Source organism: Leptinotarsa decemlineata, unplaced genomic scaffold, assembly GCF_025532065.1.
Source record: "Leptinotarsa decemlineata unplaced genomic scaffold, Ldec_3_MD MMD2_tig00000882_RagTag_RagTag, whole genome shotgun sequence".
In the NCBI taxonomy this organism is placed as follows: Eukaryota; Metazoa; Arthropoda; class Insecta; order Coleoptera; family Chrysomelidae; genus Leptinotarsa; species Leptinotarsa decemlineata.
This window is the reverse complement of record NW_027412556.1, coordinates 13,572,620-13,600,306: the sequence shown is the minus strand read 5'-3', so window position 1 is coordinate 13,600,306 and position 27,687 is coordinate 13,572,620. Positions and strand designations below refer to the sequence as shown.

Genomic DNA, 27,687 nt, shown 5'->3' with positions numbered 1-27,687 from the left:
TCGAGCCCCAGGACGTCCACAGGGTAAAACGCCATCTCATAACCCACGACAGGTCAATGGGAAGCGCCCCCGCTGGTGTTAACGGGCGGTTAACCAACCAATAGTTTTCTCTCAGGTTAATTCTATTCAACGTTTGCGATAAATAGGGGTTACATATAAATGATAAGGTTATTTCGAGCTGAACCGTCTTTTTCCTAGTATTCCTTGGTACGTTTTCAACTAACTGAATTTAATGAGAAGACGTTAGCTAAATTTTTGCAAGATTGATGCGAAGGTCCCATCCCAAGCATCTTTTTCTTTCACTTTTTATGAAAATTACTTCTTTGCATGATCTACACATCTAAGTATTGATTGCTTTCTTCCTTTCTTTGTAAGAATCCCACATTTTTTGTATAAAGATGGAGTAGTAGAAAGCCAAAAACTTTCCCAAAAATTATTCACTCCTAAAAATATAACCCATCAATTCAAACAAGATTCCTTTGGCTGGGATTTATTCAAATAAGCGAATGAATGTCATTTCGATGTCATCGGTGACATAAATAGATCAAATTCATTCCATGACATAAAATTGTGTGTTTTCTCTTATAATATTATACAGATTGGTACTGAAGAGCCCTAAGGCAAGTGCCTTACGGCGAAACATCGATGTCTACCAGTGAGGATGACAGTGTTCCATGAAAGTGAAATCTTTACCTTCCATCTAGTATATTATGTAGAAATCCTGTGAATAATATGTGATTCAGTTGCATAACGAATGTTTGAAATACAAACTGAGTAGAGAAAATTGTTTTTTTATATAATTCAGGGTTCATATAAAATTATTTGTTTCTAAAGAATTTTTCTTTCGTGTAATTCAATGTTTATATGAAAGTAGATGTGTCAGGAGGGCTTTTTCTTTCATTTTGTGAGAAAGTTACTTCTTTGCATGATTTACACATCTATTTATAAAATTACTTCTTTTGAAATGGATTGCTTTCTTCCTTTCTTTGAAAGATTCCCACATTTTTTTGTATCAAGATGAAGTAGTAGAAAGCCAAAAACTTTCTTTCCCAAAAATTAATCACTCCTAAAAATATAACCCTTTCAATTTAAATATATAATTATGTTTCATTGTCAACCTTGAGAGGTCCCAAGTCCGGAAAGTAGTAAAATTTAATGGTTACTTCATATGAATCGATTTAAACCAATGGATTGTATCAATATAATATTGATATTGAAAAAAAATGAAATTAAGTACGTAGCTATTAATGACCTTTTTCGCTTCGACACATGTTTGGAAACCCTAAAGCCAAGATGAAGTTTGGGATTTATGGAATGAGGTGAAAGTACTGTGACAAGAAATATGTTGGTCAGATCAAACAAGACATGAAAACTTGTTTCAAAGAACACCAATATCAAAGTTTCTGAGACCGGTATATGATTCTAGGGTTTTGGATGTTTTCGAACATCCAAAAGAATTTGTTGCGTGACACTGGAGAAAAAATGAAACACATTCAAATAGGTAGCTGTGTTTTTTTTTGGAAATTTCTCCACTTCAATTTTTATTTTTTTCGATTGTGGGAGGAGAAAATCCCCAGAAATGTGTAATTAAAAGTTCACCCTAGGGCATACAAATATGCAGTCTAGGTAATGTAGATCATCTCCTGACACCAAACTTATGTTTTGCCCGGAGAGCCAAAAGTTTTTTCGGCCGGTCCTGAGTCCCGAACGACTGTAGAGCAAAGAAACTTCTTCCAAATTTTTGTGATCTATACGTGACATCTCAGTTTGAATCAATAAATTAGTTCAAATCATCTTCTAATCGACCCAACTTGTTCAATCAAACACAAGTCAACAAAGTGATATAGTTCTGATATGCGGAAAACTGTTCGTTGGATACCAAGTAACACCGACCATCCCACAACCCAAACTCAATTCCTCGTACAAAATTGTCCCACCGACTCCCACCAACCGGCAACACCGCTCTCTCTGCTTCTAACGATAGGTAAACAAACACACCGGGTGCCGCATACGATTCTCAATCAACCCAAAGAATCGAACCTACCATGTCGGGTCCCATGTCTCTCATATCCCGGCAAATCCAACCATTCCAGCTCACAATAGAAAACAAATGAATAACTTATATCCTTTATCCACTAGACGCACACTCGATGGCAATAAACCGGCGGGCAAAACCTCGTCGCGGCTCACTAAATTCGCGGTCGTACCGATCCACAGCGACGTCCGACTGAAGACTGAACGGATGAAACAAAGGAACAGCGAGATGGGCGCGCACGCGCGGCGCTGCAGTGCCAGAGTTGACCGGCCTCGCGCGCATCGCGCTCCTGCTGCACAGCGCGGCGGTGGCGGCGAAGGTGCGTTTGATTGATGTCGACCGCCGGCGGTAAGCAGGAGGAGGCAGACGAGGAGCAGAAGAAAGGGGCGAGTCCGCAGACATACACGCGATGGACCGTAAATATTTCAATCGGAATAAATCTTCTTGTAAATGTCATCCCAGCGGTCAAATTGAAGGTGTTGAAAATGAAGCGATTTTCTTCAGTTTTTATTTTTCAAAAGTACAACTTTGCCGGTATTTTGCTACCAAGCACCCGTCTACCGAGGTCCCTTTCTTCCAAGTATTCATCAAGCACTGCCGCGTGGGCTCTTTGCGTTCTTCAAGGCTTAATAATTTTGGGTGTCTATAAATTGCTTGCCTTCTATGATCGAATGCCTTACATTCGCTTACATGCTGCAGCTAAGGTCTTCATCAAACAGCTCTATTTTGTCCAAGTCTAAATGGTCAGTGTCCAATATCCAGCACTGTAATCGTTTTTACGTAAAACTTAGTGATTTGCACCAACCGCCATTTTGTAGTAGTTGAAGATATTGACTTCATATTCTAGAGTTGTGAAATATTGTCAGGAGCTTCAAAATGATATATCACAAGTCACCCCTTTCCGTTTAATGTTTTTTACCAGATGGCGCCCAGTCGCCATCTTGAAAGTTTCATCTGTCATCTAAAGTAGTGGGATCGATACTGAAAAATCAGATTAATGAGTACGTCAATGAAAATCATATTATAACATCTGTACAATCAGGATTCAGACCTCAGCATAGTACCACCACGGCTCTTCTGTCAATTACAGACGATATTTTTCAAGCTGCAGATGAACAAAATTTGACCTGTTCAATACTTCTAGATTACAGCAAGGCATTTGACACTCTAGATAATGAGATACTGTGTGACAAACTTGTCTACTTTGTTTTTTCTCGGAAAGCAGTGTCATTCTTAGAAAACTATCTGAAGAATCGTACTCAAAGATTTGTGGATGAAGTTGTTTCAGATGCTCTACCGGTATCAAAGGGAGTGCCACAAGGATCTATCCTCGGGTCCTTGCTTTTTAGCTTGTATATTTGTGATTTTTATCTGTTCGTAAAAAAATGCAATATACATCACTAAGCAGACGACACGCAGTTATATTTCTCTTTTTCGCCTGGCGAGTCTACATCTGCTCAGTCGTATATCAATAACGATCTCCAAGCCATCCTTTTACATTTCTACAGCCCATAAGCTCAAGCTCAATTCTGATAAATCCGGAATAATGATGTTCGGAGCTAAGAAGAACAGAGAGCTCACCAACTCTACTCCTCAAGTTCGCATCGAAAACGAAATACTTCCCTCCGTGGCCGAGATAAAAAATTTGGGATTGTGGTTTGATCTGGAACTTCGCTTTACTAAACATGTCAGCTACCTGAACCAATCTTCTTATAACGTTCTCAGACAGCTTTTTTCTAATCGTGATTTGCTCAACACAAATTTAAAACTTAAAGTTTTGAAAACTCGACAACCTGATTACTTACTGAAGAAGCTTAAAACATTTTCTACAGCTTTACTACAAGGAACAGCTCAGTTTTGGTCATCCCCAAACACAAATCTTCCATCTTCACCCGCTGCTTCTCGTATAATGCACCCAAATATTATAATCAACTACCCTGCGAGTTTCGATCATACACCATTGAAAACTTTAAAAAAAGACTGAAGATTTACTCAACTCTTTAGCCTCTTATCCGTTCCCGACCTTGGCATTTCTAAAATGAATATTCTAAAGTAAACAATAACTAATTTTTTGATATTGTTAACTCGACTTGATTTCTTTTTTGTGTTTATATTATTTAATTATAGTTTCTCCCAGGTTGAGTTGAAAAACAGCCTTGGCTGATACTCCTCCTATTCATCATATACTGTAAGTTTTTTTTTTCCTTTTTTTTGTTTTTGTTCCTGTATACTGTTTTATTTTATTTTTGTCTATTCCATTTGTATTTTTATGGTGAATAAAGACGTATTATTATTATTATTAATTTTACTTCAAAATAAAGTATTCATGCATTAATTTCATTATACCAAACTTCAACTTTTTTGAGTCAACCCGTTCATAAAACAAAAGGGGGGACATTAAAAAAATGCACTTTAGATATTTTCGATAATTATTTTACAACGATAAAATTAAATTAAAAACAACAATAAAAATTAATTGGCGCTCCGGGGCGACTTCATTGATTCCAGATTATTTTACAATATAGAATTAAGGTGGAATTGACCAAGTCGTATCTCATGAAATGCCACTTTTCTGACTCAAACCGTTGCACCATTCAGAAAGTCAGTCATGTATAAACTACCATTAACTCCTTTATCAACTTAACCATTTTTACCCAAGCAACAAAGATAAAGTAGTTATATGAATTATAATGACTCTACTTAACTACTTAATAACTAATCATTTTGATCATCCACGAACAAACTCATTGAATCAATATGTAATAAAAACTACCTGTATTCTCATACCAATCTCAAAATCATGATTAAATTATAAATTTCATCCTTTGGAAAGAAAAATTAACATTGGAGAATGATTCAATCCTATTTGGTCATTGAACAAATGTTCAAATGAAATCTTGTTTGTCAAATGTAAAATACCTTAGTCTTCAAGGACGGATTTTGGGGGTGGCAGGCAACTTATACAGCTACCGGACTGAGTCATGGCCGGTGGGAGAAATGGTATCTTCGTAAAGTTTGGGTCGGTGTACGACAAAGATAGTATTAGGAAAAAATGAAATGAAATTTTTGTTGCAATTTTACGTAGTATGGATTAAGGGGTAAACAATAAATGAATATTGAAATGCCATTTGGGTTCTTGTAGATATATAAAAAGTAGTTTACGTGGAGGTAAATTCGGATAATTTTGATATTCTAAGATTCTTTTTCTAAGAATATTCTAAGAAAAACAGTAATTATATTCTGTTATGAACAATAAACGAATATTATTCCATTTGGGTTCTTGTAAATATGATCAAAGTAGATAATGAAAGAATTAACTCTGGTAATCCAAGTATTCTAAAAGCGAAATTCTGAGTAAAAACAACAAACATTTAATTGTAAATAATAAATTAATTTTAAAATGCCTTTTAATGTAACAAATAAATGAATAGTAATAATTTTATACGATAATTATTTTATTTGAACTCAACAAAAAATAAATAACAATTGCACAAGAAATTAGTCTGAATCACAATCACTATTTTCTTCTTCAGTTTCCGAACTAAAATCTTCACCTAAATTTATAATCAGATTTTCCGTAACTTCGTCAATGAAAGGTTCCAAGAATGTTTCTTCCCACTTTTATTGCGTGATCACAGCGTTTCTTCCGCTCTTCAGCACTAAATTCGTCAAAAAAAGTTGCACATAAATGTTGAACATCCCTAACATGAAAAGACAAATTTCTTTGTCCCACATATTGGCTTAGTGATGCCCATACTAATTCGATGGGATTCAAATCTGGGTGGTAGGGAGGTAATCGTAAGACACTATGGCCATGTTGAGTTAATTTCATACATCTCGAACGTTTTAAATTTTGGCTTATGGAGTTCAACAAGGTTGTACAAATCAGGTTTTAACATATTTGTGTTAAAATAAATATTTTTAGACCTCAACCATTCTATCATATTTTGATTTCTACTGTTAGAAGTCGGTGCTTCATCTTTCTGAACGTTGTGATAAGGCGCATTGTCAATAACCCCGACTGAAGTTGGAGGTAGGTTAGGAATTAATTTTTCCACCACCTACATAGGTACACCCGATCCGATACAGAAGTTTTGTCCTTATTGTTTTCAATAAATTTACTCAAATTCATTCTGAGTATTACATATAGAGTTTTTCTACTACAGGTAGGTTCACCAAAGTGGGGCTTATTCTTCTTTAAAGTTGAATAGACCTGATTCATAGCTCGAGTCCGTAGTTCTACAAAAAAATTGAGTCAACTCAACTAACACTTTGCGAGAATTTCACTTGACAGTTTACAAAACCGCGACACGTTTCACAATATAATATAGTAGAATTCCATAATAGTAGGCACTGAATTCTCAGAAATACTATTGCATTGAAACAAAAACATTGTTGTCAAGGTTGTGATTGTATATATTTGATTATCATTTTTCCTAATCTGTCTAATAACCATCAGTCATTTCTGAGATTTTAGTGCCTATTTTCGGATATAGCTTCTTCAAGTGTGTTTCAGTACTGAATAGATTCTTCATTATAGTACTTCTTATATATAATGGTATTCTAATCCCAAAGGCCTGTTACAGCCGAAAACAGTGTTGCGCTTGACATTTCTAAGGCCTTTGAGCGTTTGTGGCATGAGGGTTTGCTGGCCAAACTGTGATGCTATGGTTTGTCAGATCAATTTTGTGTATGGCTTCCTGAAAGAACGTTCCCTGCATGTGGCCGTCAATGTATATCTCTCGAATGTCAGAAGTTAACTGTTTCCAGTTAGTTATCCTGGATTTAAACTGTGTTCTTTCAGATAAAAATAGATTAATAGCGTAACTGTTGCTCATATCACAAATTTTTGTAATAAAATCGTCTGTCACAAACAATCTGAAATATTCAATCGGTGTCATTCCAACTACATCTACTAACAATCTTTCGTGTTCTGTAAATTCAAAAACATATTTCATTGTGGTTGGATCCAAAGAGAATTGTATAGTCTGATCTTGCGGCTGATTTTAATCCTGAGGAAGGTTTTGTGGATGTTCAGTATCATTATTTTGTAACATGTACTGTTGAGCTCCAGCAGCATCATTTTCAGAATCCTCCTCAGAATATACTTCTTCCGATTCATCCAAATCACTAAACAACATCTCGTCGGAGCTGTCATGTTCGAAATAATATAGTATTTCTTTTTCAGTTAAACGCCGTTTTACATCAATTTTTGCCTTTTTTGGTTGAGAAGGCCCTGCCACAATGTTACTACTTTCCGCCATTTTCACTAAACTAACATACACGGGTACTGTCAAATCAAAAACCGCGCGCTTTTAAGGTTAACCTATGGTCTATCCTAGCATGCCGACACTTGTTTTCAAATTAATTCTATAAGCCGTATTCAAAATCTTACATACACAGCTTACAGGTATATCACGCACTGGTGCGTGATCGGCCCTTTGCCAAGTACGACTATCACGAACTGGCGCGTGATCGGCAGCGAACGAGTTAGCTGTAGCTTGCGACCAGAAGGATCTAGACCCGTTGGGATTGGCAAGCAGTTTATCCCTAATTCTCTGATTGTACACTCCCACACTAAATTTTAGTGATCGGGGAATGACAAGCGTCCATGATGGCAAATATTTCGACATATTTTGCTTTCGATTGAAGCGAGGGAACGACCCCAATATCAAAAAACCGACATCGGTTTTTTCATTACTTTTTCGACTTATTTCAGATTTGCCATAGTGTAGTAATACGTCAACTCGACGAATTTTTTCAGACTAAAACCGGAACGAGTCCGTCCCATTGTTTTCTCCGATTGTCGATTGCTCAGAACTCGATTCATCGAACGCTATTTATAAATCGTCGTGCTTGTCTTTTCGCTATGAGAATTCTCAGAACGCTTAGCTGGGTTTGTTCAAGGGTGGAAAACTTTAGGACTGATTGATAAGAGTTACAGTCTCCTCGGAGAGACGTCACGTCGATGTTTGTCATCCGAAAACGAAAATCAACAGCCACATATAAGTTGTCGTGTTTCAATGAAACACAATTCTGTGATACAGAAAATGTACAAGTTATACAGAGTGATTGCTACCGAATTTTCGATACTAAAGACAATCCTGTAGTTGAAACTGCATATAATTATAACGCATTAGAATGCAAAGAACATGTTTTCCTGATATTTCTAAAACCATTAATATTAACAGAACCAATTTGTAGTTCGAAATCATTTTAGGCTACCTGCTGTGTCGAAATTGATTTTATTCCATTTATAAAGTATACCTACCGTATTACGAATAAAGTTCCCATCATATAGGTTTTTTTAATTAATAGCTCAATTGATTAAGATAAAAAATAACTCATAAAAAGGAATCGCGTGATTCGAATTATCTACAGTGCATTTCTTTAATGCCCCCCCTTTTATTTTTTGAACGGGTCAACTCAAAAAAATGAAATTTGGGAAAATGAAATTGATGCATGAATACTTTATTTTGAAGTGAGATTGACAGATGAAACTTTCAAGATGGCGACTGGGCGCCATCTGGGGCAAAAATAAATGGAAAGGGTGGTCTTGTGCCATGTCATTTTGAAGCTCCTGAAGAATACTTCACAGCCTTGGAATATGAAGTCAATATCTTCACCTACTACTATTACTATTACTATTAATATCGATATTTCTAGAAATATTCCTTTTTATCTGCCATATGGCAATGGGCTCATTAAGGCTAATTTACATTTTTATTGAAAATTATATACTATAAAAGTAAATTATCTCCCAAGTATCCCACAAAATTTTCCGGTTTATATCTCAATTAACAACTGAGCAAGAGCAATTGAAAATGTGAGATCGCCCGCGGTACATCTTGACGTCACACCAGGCAAACGAGCTTCGAGCGGTGGCAACCGGGCCTGTAGTTGGAGATTATGAATCGCTGCCATCGCCGCGCCGCCAGCATTCCCTTGTCGCCGACTCGACTGATGTGACGTCAAGCTTGACCACATTCAACTATTAACTCGAGGGGGAAGATAAAGAGTGAAATTTCAGATTTTTTGCAGATGTACTATTTGACTTTCTTATTAGTCAGTGGGCTATGCTTGAAGACTGGCATTAAACAAATCTAAAGCAAATGAACTTCAAACGTTCAAGCCAGTCTCTATATACTGACGGCTATCAGAAAACAACTACTTTCCTGGCTAATAATTCATTTGCTTTAGATTTGTTCAAAGCCAGTCTTCATGCATAGCCCACTGACTAATAAGAAAGTGTTTCTTCCCTATTCAAAGGAATCGGGCAAATTACGGATATGCAGTTGGTTAGTAGGTACCTCGCCCACTAGATGGGGTGACATTTTGTGATGTTCGCTCCAACTTCGGAAGAGGAATGAAATACTCTGAAAGAATTCTGATTTTCAATTGTGGAATATCATTGACTTTTGGTCGATGATGGTCACTATCTTGCACTGATGAGTGGCTAATAAGCCCGAAACCGGTCTGCAAGTGTGCCCGTTCCACAATTGAAGGTCGACTCTTTCAGTTGTATTGCCAATTGCATATGCAGGAAATTTTCTGTGAAGATTCCTGCACTGACGCCTGTCGGATATAATCCAATACCCTTCATGGTATTAGCCAGGAGAGTAGTTGTGATAGCCGTCTGATAGCCGCCAGTCCATTAAACCTACTGTGTAGGTATATAGAGACTGGCTTGAACGTTTGAAGTTCATTTGATTTAGATTTTTACTATTTAAAACATAAACTTTTAAATAATGAAATAAAAAAAAAACAACCCGATAAGGTTTGTTATTTTTTGTTTATAAAGACGACTAAAATGTCAGTAGAATATTCAGTTAGAATATTCTCATTTAGTTTTCGGTTTTACTAGTAAAAAGGTACCACGTCAATAATCTCTAAAACGGTCAATTCTCGTCCATTGGAAAAAAAATTGAAGCGATTTTTATTTACGGTGCGACGCGTAACTTTCACGAGACCGAAAGGATTTTTAATGAACGTTTTCCGATTCGTCCAATCTGTAGAAAATATTTGAGGGAACCAAATTCACAACTACCGGTAGTGTACATAAAAAAATCCCACAGGTCATCCGTCCATTCCGGAAGAACAGCAAGTGCAAATAATTGGTGAGATGGTAGTCAATTGTGAACAGTCTACTTATTCCGTCGCGAATGTTTGTGAGGTGTCTCCTTCTACTGTGTGGAGACTTTTGAAGAGGAATAGGTATCATCCATACAAAATGAAAATGGTACACCAATTAACTGAAGATGACCCTGATCGAAGAACAGAATTCTGCGAAATCATGACGGAAACCATTGCAAGGCATCCTACCTATCTCCACAATATTTGTTTTAGTGACGAATGTACATTTTTTTAAACGGCAATGTTCACAGACAAAATTGCCGTTATTGGAGTGACACCAATCCTCACGTTTTTCGGGAAACACATACCCAATATCCAGAAAAAATTAACGTTTTAGCAGGAATATTGGGAAATCATATTGTATGACCTCTATTTATTGATCAAAATTTTACAGGGGACTGTATTTGAATATGCTGAAAACTACTGTTGACCCTATCATCACTGAAATCGTCGAAGCGAATCCTAATGAATTCGATATGGACCACCAAATTACTCCAGACAAGTAAGAAACTATTTGAATACTACTATTCTCGGTCATTGGATTGGCTGTCGAAATCCTACAGATGGCCAGCCCGCCCGCCAGGTTTGACATCTTTGGACTTTTTTTCATGGGGCTATTTGAAGCAAAAGGTGTACGAAACTGAACCTGCTTCAATATCGGATATACGGCAGAAAATAATAAATATTTGTAGAGATATTGACGTTACTGTGTTCGACGTGAAATATCAGATAGGTTGGTCATATGTCAAGAAGTTCATGGCAACCATTTCGAGCATCTTCTGATCTGCCAAAAGTTCCGCCATTTTATAGTAGTTGAAGATATTGACATTATATTCTAGGGTTGTGGAGCATTTGTCAGGAACTTTAAAAAGATGTGTCACAAGACCCCCCTTTCCATTTAATTTTTTCCCCAGATGACGCCCAGTTGGCATCTTGCAAGTTTCATCTGTCAATTTCACTTCAAAATAAAGTATTAATGCATTAATTTCATTTTACCAAATTTCAATTATTTGAGTTGACCCGTTCAAAAAATAAAAGGGAGGGGACATTAAAGAAAAGCACTGTATTTTGAACTTCTTTTTGAAGTTTCCAATTATTTTTGTATACAGCTGGAAAAGTAAAAATTACCATTTTGTAAATGGTCCAGAAGTTTCTAATTTATTGACATGATATGGGGAAAAATATGATTAGTGATGTTCTCAAATGATTCTTTTTCTTCTCGTAACCGTGTTGAATAGTACCACATTTTCTATACATAAAATCAATAAAAAAAAGAGCATTTTTCCACGAATTTCAGAAAAACATATTTTTTCCAGTTTTCCAATAATACATCAATTTTGCCTAATTTACCTGGAACACGAAAAACTAAATGAGTTCCATCGGGTCTTCCCTCCGAGGCAGCGACGTCGGATTATCGATTAAACGTCGCAGCGTCGTCAACGTTCAATGTTTCCTTTTCGCGGCAACCGCCCCCTCCACCCCCACCCCCCGAACGCTTAATAACCGTCGTTTTTAATAATGATTTATTCAATATGAAAGACCTCTTTTTAATTGTCTCCAAACATGAAGAGAAATTGAGCACAATGGAAGAATAAAGAGCGATTTATCTTTTGAAGTTTCGAAATGTGATACCGTCAAGGAGTATCATTCATTAACGGGGAATTTTTAACGCTTCAGGCTTAAGGGAAAGAAGACACCGTTGCAGAGAGACGACGCGAAAAAAATTATCTTTAGAAACTTTTTTGTGACTTATGAACCGGAGATGAATTAGAAACTCCGTTGCAAGCTACAAACTGGAGACAAGAGTAGGAAAAGTGACAACGGATTTGTGATATATCAATGATAACACCTTGTTTTTTTCTGAAGACTGTTTTTTTATCGAGTTGTATGAGTTCATAGTAGTAGAAAGTAAGGCAAATCACACCATTACCACTATGGTAACCAAGTGTCATCTTCTTCTATTAATATTTTTTTTTCCATACATGAAACAGAAACGAAAGTTGTAGCTCATTACATTTCCGATGATATATTAATAGTTTATACTAGAATTGAAGGGGTTATATTTTTAGGAGTGATTAATTTTTGGGAAAGAAAATTTTTGGCTTTCTACTACTCCAACTTGATAAAAAAAAAGGATGAGGGAATCTTCCAAAGAAAGGAAGGAAGTAATCAATTTCAAAATAAGTAACTCTATACATGGATGCGAAGAGCATGCAAAGAAGTAACTTTCAGACACAAACTGAAAGAAAGCCCTCCTGAAACAGCTACTTTCATATAAACATTGAATTACACGAAAGAAAAAAATTCTTTCGAAACAAATACTTTTATATGAACACTGAATTATACAGAAGATACTTTTCTCTACTCAGTTTGTATTTCAAACATTCGTTGTGGAATAAAAATCAGATATCATTCTCATGAGTTCTACTTTAAATGAATGGTAACAAATTGCACTTACATAGAACACTGTCACCCTCACTGGTATACATCGATGTTTCGCCTTAAGACACTTGCCCTAAGGCTCTTCAGTACCAAATTGGATAACATTATAGAAAATACACACAATTCATTCATGAATTACGTTTTTTTAATGTCACGGAATAAGCTTGATCTGCTTATGTCATCGATGACATCGTAATGACATTCATTCACCTATTTGATTTAATCCCAGCCAAAAGGAATCTTATTTGAATTGAAGGGGTTATATTTTTAGGAGTGATTACTTTTTGGGAAAGAAAGTTTTTGGCTTTCTACTACTCCATCTTGATACAGAAAAAGATGAGGGAATCCTCCAAAGAAAGGAAGGAAGTAATCAATTTGAAAATAAGTAACTCTATACATGGATGCGAAGAGCATGCAAAGAAGTAACTTTCAGACACAAACTGAAAGAAAGCCCTCCTGAAACAGCTACTTTCATATAAACATTGAATTACACGAAAGAAAAAAATTCTTTCGAAACAAATACTTCTATATGAACACTGAATTATACGGAAGATACTTTTCTCTCCTCAAACATTCGTTGTGGATTAAAGTCAGATATCATTCACATGGAACACTGTCATCCTCACTGGTATACATCGATGTTTCTCCGTAAGACACTTGCCCTAAGGCTCTTCAGTACCAAATTGGATAACATAGAAAATACACACACTTCATTCATGAATTACGATTTTTAATGTCACGGAATAAGCTTGATCTGCTACATGGTAATGACATTCATTCACCTATTTGATTCAATCCCAGCCAAGAGGAATCTCATTTGAATTGAAGGGGTTATTTTTTTAGGAGTGATTAATTTTTTTTTGTATCAAGATGGAGTAGTAGAAAGCCAAAAACTTTTTTTCCCAAAAAGTTTATACTAATAATAATATATTCATTGTCAGATTAAAAAGCAAAACCAAAGAGATGTACATTAGCATAACAGTGTTTATCAGAAAATAAAATGCGAAGAATTTCAGTAGTTTGGACTTCCATTGTCTGATATTACATAAAAATGATTTGAAATCCCTGGAAGAACTAAAGAAGAATTAAAATTAAAGGAGAAGAATAAAAATGAATAGCTGAAAAAACAATTATATTTAGCAAAAAAACCTGAAATGAAATAATAGTGAAACCACTTTCACCAGTCATAGCCAACATATATATGGAGTGGTTTGAAACTTTGGCCATTGAAGAAGCACACAAGAAACTCCGAGCCTAGTTGAGATACATTGACGACACCTTCATAATATGAAACTAAGGGAATACTGAACTAGACGCCTTCCTGAAACACATCAACAGCGTAAGACCTTCAATAACTTTCACAATGGAGAAGGAATCCCACAACGAATTGCCATTCTTAGACGTATTGGTGAAGATGACCGACACTAAGTGACCAAATGACCTATCAGGAATCAGTCCAGTTATCATCCGAAGACGATGGTGGATACTAAAAATCGAAACGTCGTGAAGTATTTTGGCTTGGAATCTCTCAACTTTTTTAATTTAAATTTTATTTTTTGTTCAATTTGTTACATTTTTACTTGTATTTTATTTCACTATTATTTCATTTCAGGTTTTTTTGCTTAATATAATTGTTTTTTCAGCTATTCATTTTTATTCTTATTTTTTAGTTCTTTCGGGGATTTCAAATCATTTTATATAATATCAGATAATGGAAGTCCGAACTAATGAAATTCATCATGAAACATTGTCAATCACCTTCAAACAAACATAAAATGCGAAGTTTAATTTAGACGGTGAAAAGTCACCATTATATTGCTCTTTCAATATCAACAACTCTTACAGCAATCCAGAAACAACAATATAATAAACTTCGAATGAAAACTATGAAATTTAAAGTTCGCTTGGCAAGCGAGTAGCTCAGATTGGTACCATTTTTTAGATAACACAATCAAAACACAAGGATATTTCCATGTATCCATGTGTGGCATGAAGATTTTCTAATTTTATGATCTTTGTCCGTTCTCAGGAAGTGTATTCCACATAAACGCAGTTTTCTAGATGAAAAAGTTCTTAAACAGTGAAGTTCGAACCACAAAACGATGGGCAGCGACAGCCCGTCGCGTATTCCTGATATTTACAGCTCTTGGTGGAATCAAATGTGTCAAGTCACTTGAACACCTCCCATGAAAGTATATATAAAAGAGAGACTTTCTTTGATGTTCCAGGCTATCGAGGTTGCACGTGATGTTCGCACCTCCAATCAGGGTATGTTTGGGGGCAGTGCTCCATACATGAGAACACTACTCCAAAGGCCTGATCTGAGATTTATAAAGCATCAAAAGTTGCTGAGGTGTGTACAGTTTTCTTTATGGTTCGGAACAGTGTTCCAAGCTTTTGAGAAGCAGCCTTTGCAATTCCAACGACATGATTGTGCCAAGACATATTGGTGTCCATTTTAACCCCCAACAAACTTATCGAAGCAGAAAGCTGAATTGTCTGACCTGACATTATATCCGGTTCGGAGACATTTATCTTCTAGATCCTCATTAAGATATGCAATATCAATATCAAATTCAAATCGATAAGTAAACCAATACTCAAAATATAATTTGTCACTCTTGTAAAATTCATGTGCTGTTCGGTGGTATAGGGTCTACCAACAAGGACTTTCGAATGGCCATCTTGTTGAAGCTACGCCTCTCAAATTAGTTGTCATTTATTCAGTCTGACGTACCGCGCGCTCCGCCCATTTTACAGTGGCCATAATCGTCCTACCGAGAGGACTATTCGCAATGTGGTGGTGAATAAATTTGAGTCCACTGGTTCAGTCCGACCAACAACCGCACGTCGACGAAACGCAAGATATGCCGAAAGCATCGCCGCTGTCTGTGAGACTGTGCAGGACAACAGCCTTTCGCTAATTTTGCGTCGTGACGTGGGCCTGCACCTGTACAAAATTAAACTGACCCAGGTCCTGAAGGTAAACGACCATAAACAACGACGTGTGTTCGCTGAATGGGCTCTGGAGCAGTTGGGACCTGACCCTAACAAACAAAATTTTCGAATTTAGTACGATACCAATCCACACGAGATCCAAGAGCGTTCAATGCATCCCAAAAAGTCACTGTTCGGTGTGGCGGCGTCATCGGTCCATATTTTTTTGAGAACGACGTTGGCAAGGCCATCACTGTCAACAGGGAGCACTACATGTCGATGATTACCAACTTCTTATGGCCTGAAATGGATGACCTGGACACCAACGACATGTGGTTTCAACAGGACGGTGATATGTGCCACACAGGTCATGCCACATATTCTAAATATTCTGCAGGAGCGAGTTGACCCCGTTAGACTTTTTCTTTTGAGGTTTTCTCAAGTCGCAGGTGCATACGAATAAGCCACAAACCACAGCGGTCCTTAAAACAAACATAACCCATGCCATTGGTCAAATTCAGCTTGATTTATGCGCCAGAGTCAAACGAATAAAAAATTTCGATGATACCCACACAAACTTTGTTTTATTTAAAATCAAATATAGGACCTTACGTAAGGACTCGTTGAATCTGTCGTTATCTCATTAACTGACCGAATGTTTGGTGAAAGTGGGCCTGATCAGTAGCTAGTACTTATAAAATTAGTCGATGTAATAACACGATGTGACCTGTGTAATAAACAAACAATTATTCAGTAACCACCATTTTATGAAATTACAGTCCACTGACAACCAGCGAAATTCAATTTCGAAAGTGTCACTTTATATGTCAAAAGTCCAATTTTTTAATAATACTGAAGCTGACTTTTTCAAAACAGACCCCACATAACCTCGTCCTCCAGACCATCGACGCTTGTTCAAAGCCACTGACGACACTACCGTCGATGAAAAATTCGAAAGCTTCAAATTCGAACCAGCCTCATTCGAATCGTATCGACTGAAATTCGGAAGGCCTTGTTTGTACCTTGACTTACTCACCTCTTTTCAGATCGTATTGCCAAATTATGGTCTGCTATTTTGTGCGTGTGTAATTGTGTGCGATTAATGTGGGTTGCTTTCTGGAATTTCGACATGGATGGACTAAATTTTGTTCTCGATTTCTGATGATACGTAGTGAAGTTGCGCATAGTGAGAACGAAAATTGTCGACAGTCAAAACATGAATTATGTCCAAGGAAATTAATTGTAAGAACTATAAATTAAGATTTAAAAAATCGATGATTTTTAAATGTAACTTATTTGTTTGACTTTTTTCATATACCGGGTGTTTCAAATTCGATCCTCACCATTTTGATCTCGGAAACTATGAGAGATACGAAGATGGTTAAATTGGGGCAAAGTTGTGCATCTACCTGACTAACAACAACAACAGTGGAGAAAGTTCTGAAATTCCGAGTATATCCAGAGATATCCGGAAAAACAGAAATTTCCGAAAATGGTTATTATTTTCTGGCTTATTTTTTGAAGGATTCGAAAATGAATTGCACTTCCATATTTCCACTTTTTCCCTGCTACATAATGGTGTTTTCAGATTTGCTATCCAACGTTTCGTCTTCCGGCCACCATCATCAACTTTGGTTTTTCTTATGGACGCTACAGTGGATTATTTCTGTTTTGAATAGAACCAGATTTTACCTTTTCAATGATGTATCATAAATTATTCTTTTTATAAAAATTGGAGATGTTAAAAAAAATTAATTCCTATCATAATAGGCTTTAACTTTGATGTTTCTAAATTTAACTTTCAATTTGTTACACTCAATCACATTTTGTTATTGTTATTTATTTATTGTACCATATCGATCCACAAATCTGTGTTCCTTCGTAGTAAATAATTTTAACTTAGATGGTTTAACTCATGAATACTTTTTATTTTCTCTTAGTTTTGTTTTGACGCTAGCGTCACCTATGTTAATATGTCGAGTGTAATGAGTCAGTTTCCGAACTTTCCGCTAGGTGGATGTTAGGCTTATATCAAGCATGATATATTCCTTTTCCAATGTTGATATCATCTAACAACAACGCATGGTTCGACAAAAGTTGCAAGCCAGATGTCGCAAATCGCAAAAGTCCCAGTGTCGGAAATCAACAGGCTCATTCACATTCAAGAGATATTCGATTTTATTATTACAGCAAAATTGGTTAATTTCAATTCAACATATTTCAAAACATATTTTTGGAAAAGTTTTTGGCTTTCTACATTATACATATAAACATCAATAGAAAAAACAATCAAAAATGTGGAAATAAATAAAATAATTGATATTGGATAGTTGTGAGTTTCTTAAAAATGACTCACTGGAATAGACTAACGCTAGACAAATATAGCTTGTTTTGTGATGTCTAAATCAGCATGGCATTTGTACAATTGTATGTCTTATGTAATTGTATTCAAATGGCAAGTGAAGTTTACTTACATTTTTTTATGAATATTGAAAGAGGATAAGAGAGAATTAGGGTTCAAATGAGATTGGATAATTTGAAACATTTCGATTGGGGTATAACCGCTTGGTGTGGTATTATTGTTAATTTTCGGTAGTGTATGTGAAGTGCTTATATAAACAATATATACAATTATTACAAGCATTTATTTCAGTATAAAGTTGGAAATTTGTCTGGGTGATTATGTACATACTTTTTCGCCTCTTTTTTTAATAGTTTGAAGGAATTTATATCTTTTATATTTTCAGGTAAGATATTGAAAACTTTTGGACCATAAATGAAAAAAGAATTCTGGGTGACCGTTTTATTAAAGAATTCAATTTTTACGTCCTGGTTCATTTTTGATCGAGTTTCTCTTAAATGTTTCTGCGCGAAATCTGCTCGTTTATGGAACATTCTTATTAGGCAGTGATAAGTGTATAGTGAACGAATATTTAACATGTTGGTTTCTTGATATAACACTCTCTTGAAAAGAGTCTATTTTTTTAAAGATGGTTTTTAACAGAATTTTTTTTGAGCGGTTTGTAATGTGCTAATAGCCAGTGGATTGGGCTACCTATCGGGCGCGTCCCCAGATGGCGGATAAGGGAACGGCCAGGGGACTGGTCACTCTTGGTCAGTGGCAGAAATAAGTACGGTCAGGGGAACTAAAACTCCCCAAAAACCTTTACAAAACATGCCACCGTGGACCAGCCTACCCAAGGTGTGAGGAGTTGTGCCAACAGCTGAATGGCCGCAGGGTGATATGCGGTCACGAACGATCCGCTTGAGGAACTGGGCGAAACCTCATTGTTATCAGCCTACCTCTGGTAATGCGGGGCTCTGCCAGAGGAGACCTACTCCTCCCTTGCTACTCGTGGGAACACACATGAATGAAACAACAAAAACAAAAACCAATCCCGAGGCTGGACAGAAGTGCTCACCCCAATCTAAGGCGGTGACTGGGGATGAACAGAAATGTCCACCCCAATCTACCGCTTGGAATGAGGTTGAACAAGCAGATCACCTTCAACAGCAAGGGCACTTCCAGCGGCGGTCGCCAAGAGCCCCGACTTGAATAAAGGCAAGAAATGGGCTGCCCCTGCTGGAAAGCTCCCTCACTTGTGCACCTCCACGGAGGGAACCCCAAGAAGGTTGAAGAAGCCGCGCAACGACAGTAATATCGCTACACCTTCCAAAACCTTCGCGGAGGCCACCCTGAGACACCTCAAAGTTGCCAAAGTTGGCATACACCTGCCGATATAAAGGAGATGTCTGCTAGTGACCTGTCCACCTTCCTGGAAAGGACAGGATGGACGATGACCTAGGAGGACAACTCCTCGGGAGGATGTACAATGGGTCACATGTGGCCTAAGTGCTGTGAGTCTACACTCACCCTCCCTACTCTACAGATATCAGATACCAGAATGTGCTAATAGCATTTTTGAATGTTGCACCCCAAGCAGGAATACAATATTTTATTATAGACTTGACAAGAGAAGTATAAAGTATTATAAGATTTTTTTTGATAGTATGTCACCTAGTTCATAAAAAGTGTGAATTAATACTTTGAGCCTTTTTGTAAAAAAGGCTCAAAGTATGTAAAAAGTATGTAAAAAAGGCTCAAAGTATGTTCCGTCCATTTAGGTGCTGATCTGAAATAACCAATATAATTTAGATGTGGTTTGTTCTACGGTCTGACAGTCACAACTATTTTGATTATTACAGTGCGGTATATGCATTTTTATTTTGTAGTTTTTGGGTTGATCACGAAGGGTGGCAGAAAAGGTCAGATACTTTATCTTATTCACCTTCAGTGATAGTTTAGTACTATTTAACCACATGCATATTTTTTGTGAATTTGTTTCTACTGTCTCTCTTATTTCACGCCATGATGTGCCCGTGTAAATCAGAGCAGTATCATCGGCATAGCATATTATGGGATATAACTTTTGAGATATAAAGGTTTTGGCTTTCTATTTCTCTATCTTTATATAAAAATAATGTGGAAATCTTGTAATGATATCCAGATTGGTGCTGAAGAGGCAATAAGGCATGTCTTATTCCGAAACATCGGATGTCCGTCACTGAGGACATCGGAGATAAAGTCAAAAATGGTATTTTGAAAGAAAAAATAAAATGTAAACGAGACATATTCCAAATTATTTCTTCAAAAAATTATACAAACTTTGTCTTTTGTTTCTACCTATATCAAGATGTCTGATGAAATTAAAATAGATGACGTAGATGAATTTGGAGAAAATGGCTCCTTCGTCGCCATTTTGAATATAAATGGCCAATTCTGTTATATTTCGAAATTAAAATTTTATATTACCTATATCAAACGGATTAAAAATTATAGTGTTCCAGTTGAAATTTTTACTTGGGTGAGATCTATACCTTTTTTCCAAATATCAAGCAGAACATTATACGAATGAAATGTTATGTACTCATCTGATATTGAGCCGGTAACTCAGTAACACGCAAAGTCGTTTTGTCAGAACCAAATTGGTACCAAAGTCAAAAACCCTACTCACAAACACACTCACATACTTATTTGTAGACCTGTCAGTGGGGGATTTTTCCTTCTTACCGGAAGACTTACAAGAACATCAAGAAAAATCTTCCAAGTAACTATGGACCATTTGCTATACTATTTCCATAGTGTTTAATATTTGAAATCTCATCATTTGCAGAAGGCCGTTCTGTTGGAATATTTTCTTGAAACGGTTTTTCCAAACGAATATAATCTACATCTATTCAAACCCAATCCTTGAAACGCTCTCATTGCTTTACATTTTTAATGGTGTCATCCGAAATTTGAAGTTTATGAAACACTATCAACCTCAAATGGAGAAGGTCATAATCTTTAAAAATGCACGTGATTTTTTAGATAAGTAATTAATCCTTCATCAAATTCGCAAAATATAAAAATGAATATTTATTTCACATAAAAAATTATATGAAAACTTTAAAAAGTAAGTAAGTGATGTTTCTAGACTTCCTAGGTTTCCACATCCCTTCACACTCATCTCAATTCACAAAATTTTCATTACTCTCAAGGGTGCAGTGAAAATTTCCAGAATTCGATTTCACTATACTTCGATGTTTATGTAATAATAATAGTAATAATAATAATTATATCGTTCCCCACCCTCAGGCTCATACAAGCTAATAAGCCTGATGTTGTCCTTCTCGACCAGCAGAGCAAAACGATATTTGTCGTGGAGTTTTCAGCTCCTGGCGAAAAAGAGGAGGAAAAACGGATAAAATATCGAGAATTTTTCTTCGAACGCCTCAGTCCTTGGTGAAATGATGCCCTCTCTACTCTCGAATCTTAAAATCATACCGGCTTGCCGCACTAAGCCATAAATCTTAGCCGCACAGATGCAGAAGGCTGACATTCTTGGCTCACTGCGCTTGCTCAGGACACATGATTCTCGTACCCAATGATCACTTACTCCACGGTGTGGAGAGTGATCGTTGGTTGATAAAGCTGGCGCGTCCTCCCGAATGTATCGGGGCTTCGGCGGATAGGGCCTGACCAGCGCATACTTCCGTAAAAAAAATATAATTTTATTTCCCAAGAGATCAAAATTGAATTGGAATAATCAAGTCCATCAAAAACATACAATGTAGATCTAACAAGTTCACATTCAGAGTTTTGGAATTGAAAAACTCGCCGTTAAATGAGACATCTTTTGAAAAGAATTCGTCTTGTAACAAGACATTTTTTGAGTTGCTTTCTGCAAGTCATTAAAGAAGAACAATTAATCAATTCATTTGGTAATTTATTGAATGCATGTAAGCCATTATTAGTAGGAGAGCCGAAATTAATGTACTCTATTTTTACAGATTGGTAAATGGAAGTAATTTTGAGATCGAGTATTCACTTGACGTACATCAGAAATCTTCACAAAACCATCTCTATTCTTAAAAATATAAAGACACAATCCAACAATATATAGGAATGGAAGTGTTAGCATTTCATATTTGCTGAAAAAACTCTTACAACTCTCGGTACTAGGCACATTCATGATGCACCTGATATTTTTTTTGTGATTTGAATATGCCAAGTTCCTCAAGACAGGAAAAAACTCATAAGGTGTATTAGCCAGAAAGGAAGCAGATTTTTTCAAATTTCTTCTTCCCGGGATTCCGAATGGAATATTTGATTGTAAGAATGTAGAATGGTGGGGTGAAAGCAGAAACAAAGCAAACATTGTTGACATGAATTCAATCTTCGATGTCATGGGCAAGACAAAAAGTAGAAATAAAAATGATATCAAAACATTATGGAAACAAAGAATAAAAACTGAATAGACTTTATTATTACCATTATCTTTGTATTTTCTATTATATCTCATTCTTAAACTTCCCCAATTACTCCTTTCATCTCTCAGAGGAATCCTTATTTCATATTTGTATGCTATGTAAATTAATCCTAGCTGTTGTCTTCGCTAATTAGGATAAAATATTTCACCTGTTTCATTAGTAAAATGATACTCATTCTTATCCTATGTAAATTGCAGTAAAAAAGGTTAATGCATGATTGTGAAATTGTCCCCACCTACAAAGTATACCGAGAAAAAATACCAACTTATTATTTTCTCTCTCTTTTTTTTTAGATCTTCCAACATTAGACATATTACACTTATTATTCCTCTACGTTCATTCAGAATGAAAAATAGTATCTGTTTAAAATCTGTTTTTCCGTTAACCATCTGTCGCACCCCTACGAACGAAAACCCTCAGAAGGCGAAACATGTGCGAGCTAAGGAATAACGAGGTCTTACCTTTTAACGTGTGATTCCTAACACGGTTTGGACGATAGCAAGTGAAAATCGATCGTTCAGCCTGGGACTTGAACCACCAACCAACAAGGCAAAAGCTATGAATTGTTTTTCTACCATACCGGACGTTTTTTCGTATTGCTTCTCGCAAGACCATACGACCATGTGGCAAGAACTCGTGATGCACTACGCCACGGTAATGAAAGAGAACAGTGAACAAAACCTTTACATTTGATCGAACTTGGCATGCTTTTTTTGGCTTTGGCTCTCCTTGGCGCTTCCTTTGGGAAAATTGGACTTTGGTTTCGATTCATAACCATATACCCATGATTTGTCACTGATTATGACTCTCTTAAGCTAATCTGGATCGCCGTTGACGTCATTCAACAATTCCTGAGCGATGCTCATACGACGTTTGCTTTGATCAAAATTCAACAATTTTGGAACAAACTTTACTGCCACATGCTTCATGCCCAAAATTTACGAAAAAATTGCATGACGTGAGCCAACCGATATGCCGCCTCCCTCAGAAACTTCTCTAATAGTAATTCGAAGATTCTCCATAAAAATTTTCTTCACTTACTTTCATCTGTTGTTGATGTGCTGGGATGTTCATGGCAGACATTGTCATTCACATCTCAACCTTCTGTGAAAGCTTGTATAGTATGTTTTACTCTAAATGGTATTGGCTTATCAACTCAATAAACTACCTGGTTTAATCCTATTGTGTAGTGTAATATTGTGATACTCTTCCCTTTATTTGATCAGGGGTTTACAACTTAAGGGCCTAATTGGTTTTATTATAAATTGTTTAGCCAGTACCATATACTGTGAAACCTACTTGCAAACATTTTTCTATCTCAGTGAACAATCATCGTATACCACTGTCAACATTTCGCGTTTTTGAGCACTAAATTCCATTTTTTTACACAAAATGTAATTCACATTCTTTGATCCATTATTTTCGAGAGCAGAAAATCGCCAAACACGCAAAACACTGATAACATATGTTCGAGATGACTGTACGTAGCCCATGAAATTTGAACATTCAACTGATTTTTTTGAACAGGCCACAGAATTTGTTGAAATAGATCTTCAGACAGTAAAACATTTTTTTTTTTGGAAATTAGATATTATTAAACACAGAAAACTATAAAACACAAACTCTGATTCAAACAGTTATTTAAAATTTTAATGTTAACATAAAACAGTAAAACATGAAACATTCTCTAATAATATAACTAGGCTGTCACTATTTTAACATAAAAACCAAAATTTGAACAGTGATCAAGTGATGAAATTTAGGGCCACATTGTGTACTTAAACAAGAAATGTTTCTTTGAAGGTGATTAACAATGTTTCATGATGAATTTCACTAGTTCGGACTTCTATTGTCTACTATATAAAATGATTTGAAATCCCTGAAACAACTGAAAAAACTTGTCTAGATTTGTACTTCCCTTAATACAACCATTACAAGGAAAAATATCGTCTTTTGTGAAGAATTCAAGGCATTTTGTCGAACTACTAGGGTCAATTGAGGTCACACAGGAAGATCAACTAATTAGTTTCGACGTGGAAATCCTTTACACCAACGTTCCGGTTGAAGAAGCACTACAAATCATACAGAGAAAGCTATCCGAAGACGGGAACCTGAAAGAGAGAACGAATCTACCTATAGAAGTAATTATGGAATTACTAGGATTCTGTGTACGAAACTGTTATTTCCAACTGAAGGACGAATTCTTTACACAAGATGAGGGACTGCCAATGGGATCGCTACTTTCACCAGTCATAGCCAACATATATATGGAGTGGTTCGAAACTCTCGCCATTGAAGAAGCCCACAAGAAACCTCGAGTCTGGTTGAGATATGTTGACGACACCTTCATAATATGGAACCATGGGAACACTGAACTAGACGCCTTCCTGAAACACATCAACAGCGTGAGACCTTCCATCACTTTCACAATTGAGAAGGAAATCCACAACGAATTGCCATTCTTAGACGTTTTCTCACTAAGTGAGAAACATCTGTATACCAAAAACCCACTCATACGGGACAGTATCTGAACCACGAATCCAACCACCATCAATCAACTAAGAGAGGAATCATCAAGACTTTATTAGACCGTGCTTTTCGGCTCTGTAACACGAAGGAAGGTCTCGATAAGGAACTAGACATCATCAAAAATGATCTTCAACGGAATGGCTACTCCAAAGCTACTCCATCTGTATACCGAAAACCCACTCATACGGGACAGTATCTGAACCACGAATCCAACCACCATCAATCAACTAAAAGTGGAATCATCAAGACTTTATTAGACCTTGCTTTCGGGATCTGTAATACGAAGGAAGGTCTCGAGAAGGAACTAGACATCATCAAAAATGATCTTCAGCGGAATGGATACTCCAAAGCGATGGTAGAAAAGACTTTGGCTAAAAGACAGCAGGAGCCTCGCAAGGAAGAGAAGCCGTCACAACCAGTGCTTGCACTTCCCTACATCAGAAAATTATCGGAGAGGATAAGAAGAATTGGTTCCAAGTACAACATCAGAACCTGTTTCAGATCCGGCAACACTATCCGTAGCAGCCTTACGAAAACCGGGCCACCAAACGCGGACTGCGATTCCAAGAATTGCATTTACCGGATACCCTGTGAGTGCGGAAAATCCTATATTGGTGAAACTAAGAGGCCATTGAATGTTCGCATTGCCGAACACAAGAAAAACACACAGCGAGGGGAAACCAACAAATCAGGAATAGCAGACCATGTTTGGACTCATCAACACAACATCGAGTGGTCCCAAGCTGAGATCTTGCACAGAGAGGAACATTGGTTTAGGAGAAAATTCAAGGAAGCCGCTTACATGTCGTCCAACAACGTATTCAGCGAAGCCAGCGTAGAAATACGCAACATATGGAAACCCATTATCAAGCGAAAAATGGACAACTTCCGCCAAACGGTCATCTCCCACGGAATCAGTGAAGCGGAAAATGGAAAGAGGGGATAAGTGAAAGTACTCGAACGACCTATAAATAGTCATCTCTCGGAGGAATTAGTCCAGTCATCACCCGAAGACGATTGTAGATACCAACAATCGAAACGTCGTGAACTAACGTGACTTGGAATCTCTCAACTTTTTATTTTTATTTTCTTTTTTCATTTCTTTATTCTTATTTATTTTTGTTCAATTTGTCTTATTTTACTTGTATTTTATTTCACTATTATTTCATTTCAGGTTTATTTTGCTTAATATAATTGTTATTTTCAGCTATTCATTTTTAATTTTTCTTTTTTAGTTGTTCCAGGAATTTCAAATCATTTTATATAGTAGACAATGGAAGTCCGAACTAGTGAAATTCAAGAAATGTTTCACTGTGCGTTCTTATTTCTTTTATTTTTGTCAGTATTTATTCACTAGTACTCAGTTTGAACACGTCAAATAGTTAAATTTTGTGTTCAGGATGACCTGATTTGGAATTGAATAAAATCTTAAAGACTATTTTTTTTCTGATATTGCTTAGTAATTTATCTATTTATTTATTTAATGACCTGAAGATGTTTGAAGTTATTCATGACTCAACTGATACAGAATTATTACAGTACGATTTATCTAACTTTGTTATCTGGTGTGATATACATCTACAGCAATTAAATATAGACAAATGTCAAAAATTTAGTTTTTTCCGAAACAAAAATCCCATTAAAATCAATAAATCAGAACTGAAAACAACAAACACAATCAGAGATTTAGGAATCACTCTCAACCCCAAAATGTCATTCAAACCCCACATTGCAAATATTACTTCTAAAGCACTGAAAATTTTGGGTTTCATTCTTAGATCTGCAAATTAATTATCTCTCACTTCAATAAAAATCATATATTGTTCAATTGTTAGATCAATAATCGAATACAATTCCACAATTTGGTGCCCTTCATATCATGTGGATATTGATGTGCTTAAAAGTGTTCGAAATAAGTTTTTAAGATACTCTGGAGATAAAGTGGGAAAACATATTGGTGAATATGACTAAAATTATATTGGCCATTCTTAACTTGAATACTCTGGCTCATAGAAGATTAGAATCAGATCTTACACTAATTCATAAAATAATCAATTCCCCGGAACTTGTCGAACTTATAACTTTGAATGTCAATCCAATAAGGAGAACAAGAAATTCGGAAATCTTCCAAAGTACCCTTTTGTTCCACCAACTATGGCCGGAATGTAGGTAAAATAATTCTTCTTTGGAAGCATTTAAAAAGACTGTGACAAGATTGTAATTCGTTAACTTATTTTTACAATTATTTTTTATTTTATTTTACATTTTCTTTTATTAAAACAACGATGAAAATAAAAACAACAATAAAAATTAATTGGCGCTCCAGAGCGACTTCATTGAATCTAGTGGCGCATTTGCTTTTTCAGCTGCAGGAAAACCCGGAAAAACCTGCAGCACCACATAATCTGAAGATCTTATTTTATATATATTTTTTCCTTAAACCTAGCTTCGATTACTGTTAAATACATTTGTGTGAACTTGTTAATTATTTTGTAAATAATAGGTATTGCCGTAATGGGAAGTCCGAATTACAATTGAAAGCACAAAGTTTAAAAATGAAAATCCTAAAGCTAATGTACAATCATAAACATAAACAAAAAAAACATTGGAATATTCCGATTTCTCAACATACAATAATTGGAAAGTGAATGTGGCATTTCCATAGTTTTAAATTCCATATACCATTCCAGAACGGAAAAGTACATAGTAAATACTCAAAGCAACAGCTTAACTAATACTCAAAGCAACAGCTTAACTGGCGATATATAAAATTCTATGTATGGCAAACACCTCTTTTG

At 36.1% G+C, this 27,687-nt stretch overlaps 1 protein-coding gene across 9 annotated transcripts in view; it reads right to left on the bottom strand.

Moving 5' to 3' along the window:
* Positions 1-27,687, bottom strand: part of LOC111517713 (maternal protein pumilio) — a 402,140-nt gene that overhangs the window by 352,279 nt on the left and 22,174 nt on the right. Inside the window, exon 1 of one of the 9 annotated variants that reach the window (XM_074175061.1) lies at positions 2,045-2,239. The exons of the other annotated variants lie outside the window; for them this stretch is intronic. Coding sequence (XP_074031162.1) covers positions 2,045-2,068 — 24 coding nt within the window. The 5' untranslated portion in view covers positions 2,069-2,239. Of the gene's footprint in view, positions 1-2,044; positions 2,240-27,687 lie in introns of those variants that run through there. 9 annotated transcript variants of the gene reach the window in all.